This window comes from Bubalus kerabau, chromosome 10, assembly GCF_029407905.1.
Source record: "Bubalus kerabau isolate K-KA32 ecotype Philippines breed swamp buffalo chromosome 10, PCC_UOA_SB_1v2, whole genome shotgun sequence".
NCBI lineage: Eukaryota > Metazoa > Chordata > Mammalia > Artiodactyla > Bovidae > Bubalus > Bubalus kerabau.
Window position 1 is genome coordinate 29075905 of NC_073633.1, and position 8221 is coordinate 29084125.

The window sequence follows — 8221 nt, forward strand, 5'->3', positions numbered from 1 at the left end:
GGTAAAGAAATCACCTGCAATGAAGAAGCTACAGGTTGGTCTCTGAGCTGGGAAGATCCCCCGGAGGAGGAAATGGCAACCCACTCCAGGAGTTTTGCCAGGATAATCCCATGGACAGAGGAGCCTGGCAGGCTACAGTCTATGGGATCACAAAGAGCTGGACATGACTGAAGCAACAAAGCACACACGCACACAATACAGTCTGTTAACAACTTTCTTCTTTATTTCTGCACATTGAACTAATAAAAAGTGAGTAAATAATCACAGATTTGACCCTTTCACAAAAAGAGGACTGCAACACATCAGGAAGAATATCCAAGCTGCAGTTCAGGAGCTAACCACCAGGTAATGCCTTGGCCATTCCTTTCAGATCAATTGCTAGGAACCTGAGGAGCAATGCACTATAGCAAAGATGACAGATTTTTCTGGGTTTAGGTGAACCACCAGAGTCCCAAAACTTCACTCACAGCTCCTGATCACTTGCTTTCTCTAGTCCTTGAAACTGGCTTGTGACAAAGTAGTCTAGAGGATAGCTGTTCAAATTAACTAGGATAAATATTTCTCAAAAATTTAAAAACAGTTGTGTCATATGATTCAGGAATTCCACTTCTAATTATGTAAAAAAATTGATATTTTGGTATATACCCAAAATACTGAAATATTTATATATCTATGTTTCCATCAAAAGGTGGAAGCAACCCAAATATCAACAAATGAATGGATAGATGAAATGTGGTCTATACTTACACTAGAATATTATTCAACCTTAAAAAGGAAAGAAATTATAAAACATGCTACAACATAGATGAAACTTGAGTACATCATGATAAATGAAATGAGACACAAAATGACCTGTGTTGCATGATTCCACTTATACAGGATGTCTAAAGTAGTCAGACTCAGAGAGAGCAGAACAGTAGTGGTCAGGAGCTGGAGGAACAGGGGAATGGGGAGTTACTCTGTAATGAGTACAGATTTTCAGTTTTTCAACCAAGGGGTCTAGAGATGAATAATTTTGCTGTTTAATAATAATGTAAATGTATTTAATATCACTGTATTATATACTTAAAATTATTAATGTAAAAAATGTCTGTTAGGATGGTAAGATTTTTTGAGTTAAACAAATTTAAGACTTTTTAAAATTAATTTTTAATGGAGTATAATTGATTTACAACGTCAGTTTCTGATGTACAGCAAAGTGAATCAGTTGTACATATACAGCATATCCACTCTTTTTAGAATTATATTCCCATGTAGGCCATTACAAAGTATTGAGTAGAATTCCCTGTGCTCTATAGTAGGTTTCTTATTAGTTATCTATCTATATTATATATATAGTAGAGTGTATATGACAATCCCAGCCTCCTAATTTATCCCTCCCCTACTTACCCCCTTGGTAACCATAAATTTGTTTCCTATTTCTGTGACTCTACTTCTGTTTTGGAAATAGGTTCATTTGTACCATTTTTTAAGATTCCACATATAAATATTATAAATATTATATGATATTTGTCTTTGTTTGACCTCAGTCAGTATGACAATCTCTAGGTCCATCCATGTTGCTGCAAATGGCATTATTTCATTGTTTTTTATGCCTGAGTAATGTTGCATTGTATATATGTACCAATCTTCTTTATCCATTCTTTCCATGGACATATAGGTTGCTTCCATATCCTTGGTATTGTAAATACTGCTGCAGTGAACATTAGGGTACAGGGTTTTTTTTGTTTTTTTTTTTTTTTTCAAATTATGGTTTTCTCCAGATTTATGCCCAGGAGTGGAATTGCTGGGTCATATGGTAGCACTCTTTGTAGTTTTTTAAGGAACTTCCATACTGTTCTCCATAGTGACTATACCAATTTACATTTCCACCAACAATGTAGGAAGGTTCCCTTTTCTTCTTTTCTCCCTAACTTCTCTAGAATTTATTGCTTGTAGATTCTTTGATGATGGCCATTCTGATCATTGTGAGTGAAAGTGAAAGTCTCTCAGTCCTGTCCGACTCTTTGTGACCCCGTGGACCACACAGTCCACGGAATTCTCCAGGCCAGAATACTGGAGTGGGTAGCCTTTCCCTTCTCCAGGGGATCTTCCCAACCCAGGGATCAAACCCTGGTTTCCAACATTGCAAGCAGATTTTTTACCAGCTGAGCCACCAGGGAAGCCCAAGATTTTTTACCAACTGAGCCACCAGGGAAGCCCAAAGATCAGTGTGAAGTGATATCTCATTGTAGTTTTGATTTGCATTTCTCTAGATGGGGAAACAGTGGAAACAGTGTCAGACTTTATTTTTTGGGGCTCCAAAATCACGGCAGATGGTGACTGCAGCCATGAAATTAAAAGACGCTTACTCCTTGGAAGGAAAGTTATGACCAACCTAGACAGCATATTAAAAAGCAAAGACATTACTTTGCCAACAAAGGTCCGTCTAGTCAAGGCTATGGTTTTTCCAGTGGTCATGTATGGATGTGAGAGTTGCACTGTGAAGAAAGCTGAGCTCTGAAGAATTGATGCTTTTGAACTGTAGTGTTGGAGAAGACTCTTGAGAGTCCCTTGAACTGCAAGGAGATCCAACCAGTCCATCCTAAAGGAGATCAGTCCTGGGTGTTCATTGGAAGTACTGATGCTAAAGCTGAAACTCCAATACTTTGGCCACCTCATGCGAAGATTTGACTCATTGGAAAAGACACTGATGCTGGGAGGGATTGAGGGCAGGTGGAGAAGGGGATGACAGAGGATGAGATGGCTGGATGGCATCACCGACTCGATGGGCATGAGTTTGTGTGAACTCCGGGAGTTGGTGATGGACAGGGAGGCCTGGCGTGCTGTGATTCATGGGGTCGCAGAGTCAGACACGACTGAGCGACTGAACTGAATTGAAGTGAACTGAATAATTAGTGGTGTTGAGCATCTTTTCATGTGCCTTTTGCTCACGTGTACATGTTCTTTGGAGAAATGTCTATTGGATCATCCCCTCATTTTTAATTTGAGTTGTTTGGGTTTTTTTTTTATATGGATCTGCATGAGCTGTTTGTGTATTTTGGAGACTAATACCTTGTCAATTCGGTTGCAAATATATTCTCTCATTCTGTGGATTTTCTTTCTGTTTTGTTTATGATTTCCTTTGCTATGCAAAAGCTTTTAAGTGTAGTTAGGTTCCATTTGTTTATTTTTGTTTTTATTTTCATTACTCTTGGAGGTAGACCAAGAAAAGATTCTATTGTGATTTATGTCAAAGAGTGTTCTGCCTATGTTACCCTCTAAGAGTTTTATAGTATCCAGTCTTACATTTAGGCCTTTAATCCAGTTTGAGTTTATTTTTGTGTATGATGTTAGAGAATGTTCTGATTTCATTCTTTAACATTTAGCTGTCCAGTTTTTCCAGCCTCACTTATTGTAAAGAATGTAAGACATTCCTTTTACGATTTCTACTCTACACAATTGCTTTCAAATACAAATATAAGAGGCAGCTACTATACAAGATCACTTAGCAACCACCCATTACCATTCAATTTTTAAAACACTGAGAAAAATGGGATTCAAATTAGAAGGAGGAAATTGGAGAGAAGGAATATTTGGGATTGTGTAACAATGATTGAAAGAGAGGGCCTATCATTGAATTTCCAAAAAAAAAGAAAGAGAGGGCCTAGAGGGGTGCAAAATCATGTGGCTACATGATGGCAAAAATGCTTTTGTAGGCATGTGCAGTGAAAGGCAAGACCAGAGACAGAACATAATTCATACAGTACTTCACAAAATGTCCTTCTAAGAGCCACTAATTATTGATTTTTTTGTGGATAGGACTGAAGAGAGGCAGGAAAAAGTTACATTATGAAAATTGAGCCATTCAGTGATAGAGGTGTTAATAAGAAGCAATGAGTATTAGCACAAAATGGCACCCCACTCCAGTACTCTTGCCTGGAAAATTCATGGGCAGAGGAGCCTGGTGGGCTGCAGTCCATGGGGTTGCAAAGAGTCGGACACGACTGAGCGACTTCACTTTCACTTTTCACTTTCATGCATTGGAGAAGGAAATGGCAACCCACTCCAGTGTTCTTGCCTAGAGAATCCCAGGGACGGAGGAGCCTAATGGGCTGCTGTCTATGGGATCACACAGAGTTGGACACGACTGAAGCGACATAGCAGCAGCAGCAGCAGCAGCAGGCACCTTAGAATGTAAATAAGGATACTATTAACTCAGCTAACAAAACTAAAATGAATGAATTTATTAAATTGTGTGAAACAACATGATATTCAAAAGAAGGAAAATCACACAGAGATTTCATGACAAAACACTGCCTGTAATATAACATATAGTCAATTAATATTTAATGAATTGCTAGGAAAATTAAATAGTCTTGTTTGGGCTTCAGAGACAAAGCAGAACAGGCCTCTGACCTTGCTTCTAAACTGCCTGGACACTGCCCTGACTGTGAGTTGACTGTGAGTAACTGCCTGCTGTGAGTGCAAGACTTCCAGCACCATGGATAAGATGGAGAATGAATCTGGAGATTATTGAGCTCCTAGAGGGACCCCCCAGCCTTAGCAACACTCTAAGTTTTATATGACTAAACAAACAGCATTAACATGAAACCAGAGATGCAATTTGGTCACAGATTGGTGATGATATCAGTCTGCAACTGCCCTGAGATTGTAAATGGGAGCCCTGAACTGCAATCTTTGGAGTCTCACCCACGGAAAGGACTCTTTTCCATAATTGGGACTCCAGATGTGCTATGACCTAGGACTTCCCAGTGCTGAAAACTCTCAAGTCTGGGTGTTGACCTCCATCCAAGTCTGGACGTTGGTCAAACCCAATTTGGTGATGTATCACCTGCTCTATTTCTATTTTCTTTTAATGTTAGTGTGTTTAATGCTAATATGTTAAAAGTAAGGTAGATAATTCTCCAATAAGCATCTATATTGTTTATTTGTATATAACAAGTGGCTTATTTTGTTAACAGATCCTTTGAACCTGAGACAAAAATGAAAACTTTTGGTAAAACATGAATAAATTGAAATGAAAATCCACAATTTGCACATATTTTTACTGATTTGTAATTCAGACATTTCTGAATTCCCTTAGTCAATTCTTCTAGCTCATATTAATTACTACATGGCAAGGATTTTATGTGGCTAATTTTTGTCCACAATACATAATTTTACATTTTTAATAAATAAATAATTTAAACCTAAACTTTAGGGATAAGAATTTTTTTTTATGAATGATAGCTCTGAATATGGCCTCTGAACCTAGAGAACTATTTTCTTAGAATGAGTATCTTCTCTCTAACCCCATGCCTGTGCAACCCTAATCGTTTCCTGTCTGTGCTGACAACTCCCTGCCCTGGTCCCTACAGCAGGTGGAGCAGGGCCCTGGGTTTTGGTGCAGGTCCCTCCTACACACGTCTCACTGTGGGCTCTCTCAGTGCACAGAAATACACTGCAGAGTCCTCCAGCTGTGAGGCTGAGATGACAAGTGTGATAGATTTTCTTGCTTTCTGAAAGTTCAATGAGTAGCGACCTTCTATGGCATTTTGCTGGTTAGAAGAATCCTGACGAATAAGGAGAATCATCCCCCCACTGCTGGGCTGCTTGTACCAGAATAAACTATAACGTGAATCACTGGTGTCATACTTGCAGCCCAGGGTCACAGCTTCCTTCTCCTGCCCTAATACTTGTGGTTGGTCTTGAGTTACCTTCTGGGCAATAATGGATCCTAAAGGAAAAAAAAATAGAATCAGAACTTTAGAAATAAGTGGTGTGGAATAAAGAAATCCTATTTTAGACCCTACTACCTCTTCTTCCCAGGGTTCCCATAAGTCTGTCTATTCCCCCAGTCCTTAGGTCACAGAGGAGGCACAGTTCCACTGGGACCATCCTTACCTAAACACAGTGAAGCCACGACAACCTTCAGAAGGCTAGAGAGAAGCATGTTTCAGCTCTTCCACTAGATGGAAAATATCTTCTTCTTCAATGTCAAGGCCTTGCAAGGTGAGCCTGACAGGGTGAGGGAAGAATTGCTGGGCATGTGCTGCTGCTGCCCCACAACAGGAAACAGGGGTTTCCTGGAGTAGCAAGTTGATGTGGCTCATGTCAACTTCCCTATGGACCAGGTGAGTGTCTCACTCACCCCAAACTTCCTTTTGCATTAACCAGCTCTTCAGCTGATACCAATTACATCTGAAAATAAACACAAGTCATATTTGATATTGAAAGGAAGAGTGATCATTTGACTAACTACTGTGTTCAGCTGTTGTGTCTATAATGGAATTTGTTTTAAGATACTGCATGTAATGGATTATGGAAACAAGATGTAATAGTCATTTATCCTCATACCTACATATGCTTTCTATCACTTACGATAGAAATAAATTGCTTTATGAAAAGAAGACGAATCTGTTTGTGTTAATTACTGCAACTTTCTCAACCTACATATCAATATAGCAATCACTGTAATTCTTCACCACAACATCTGTTCATTTACCTAACTTGGGACCTAATAGTAGGAGAAAAGATCATCTCCCTTTGCAGAAGGCTAGAATGAATCTTGCAGACATGGAGTCCTGTCAAAGTGGTCCCTTTCTCTTCTCTCTTTGTTCTGACAGCCCAGGTCTGTTCAGAGAAGGCAAATAGATGCTAGATTTTGGTCATCGGGTTATCAAACCTTCGAATTTATATTGTTCCCATTAATTCAATTAGAACCCTCTCAGTCAGGTCTGACTCTTTGCGACCCCAGACCTGCCAGGCTCCTCTGTCCATGGCATTCTCCAAGCAAGAATACTGGAGTGTGTAGCCATTCCCTTCTCCAGTGGATCTTTCCAACCCCAGGATTGAACCCAGGTCTCCAGCAATGTAGGCAGATTTTTGACCATCTGAGCCACCAGGGAAGCCCAAAAGAGCCACAAAAGCCTCTATATTCTGTACACCTAGTGCTAAGGGAATATATCACAAGAGACCTCCATAAGACAGTTGATCATAAGACCACTACTGATCATAATATTTGTGTAAGAATGTAAAAGGAAAGCTGCCAGGAGCCAGCATGAGGACCTCCACCTATGGCAAATGACATGAGGAAGGAGGCTCGGCATATGCAAAGGCAGGATCGAGGCTCAGGAGTCCCCCTGGAAATTCTCAAGCATCTACCCCCAAAATAGAGTCTGCCTACTTTCTGCTTTGTGCTCTCACCTACACCTCTGACTTTACAGGGGGCTGTCCCCTACCACCATCTCTCTCCTGAATAGGTTCTTCCGGCCACATGTGATTGTTCAGAGCCTCCCAACCGTGAGAGGCATGAGATGTTCTAAACTGTCTGAATACAGATTCCTTTGAGCAGTTAAAAGATTGATTAGAAATTGTATTGGTGAAGGGTTTTTCACTTGTTGTGCCAATGTTTGCTGCTAAGTCTCCATATCCCTTACCTACTGTGTCCCTGGCAGTGTATTGATTAATATAATTGGTGTAAGTAGTAGCTTTAATGTTTGTAACCTTGGACCCTTGAGTTAATTCTTTTTCTTGTTATAGCCCACCACACTTTTGCCCTATAGGAATGCAACTTTTATCTAATGCTTTTGGAGGGTGGCGCCTGACTAATCACCTTTAGAGAAAAATAAGTTTTCTGAAGAAAGGGTTTTAAAATGTTAACAGGCCTCCTGGCCAGAAGATGATGCAAATCACCTAAACTTTTGTATATGATAAGTTTGCAGGAAGAAAGCCTGGCTTACTGCATGACTTTACCCCTTCCCCCATTATCCTCTATGCATAACTTAAGGTATAAAAACTACTTTGGAAAATAAAGCGTGGGCCTTGTTCACCGAAGCTTGGTCTCCCCATGTTGTTCTTTCTCTCACCTTCTGGCTGAATTATTCAAGCTCTTTTCTCCATTAAATTTTCTCACTGAGCTATCCTTATTCTATCACTCTTTATATCCTTAATTAACGTTTAATTAAGCAATTGTTTCCTGATTCTCGCTGACGCCGTCCCCGCTTCGAATTCCCTGGATCCACCGGGGCTGGACCCCAGCAGAAAGCCATGCCTAAGGATATTACTAAACAACATGGTGTCAACTACAAACTGGCTCTTGCCAAGAGTATTTTCCAGCCACTGAACAATAGCGAGGGCATCTGTCTTCTGCCTCTGCAGAGACTGAACCCTGTGCTGCTGCAGCTGCTGACCTTCAACACCCGCTGAGGGGAGTTCAGGGTGGAGAGTGAGGCACTCT

At 40.3% G+C, this 8221-nt stretch overlaps 1 gene segment (V, D, J or C); it reads right to left on the reverse strand.

Moving 5' to 3' along the window:
• Positions 1-5355: 5355 nt before the first annotated feature.
• LOC129620462 (T cell receptor alpha variable 14/delta variable 4-like) lies at positions 5356-5935 on the reverse strand. The segment is given in 2 exon segments: positions 5356-5719; positions 5887-5935. Coding segments are annotated over 2 exon segments (369 nt in total).
• Positions 5936-8221: the final 2286 nt, after the last annotated feature.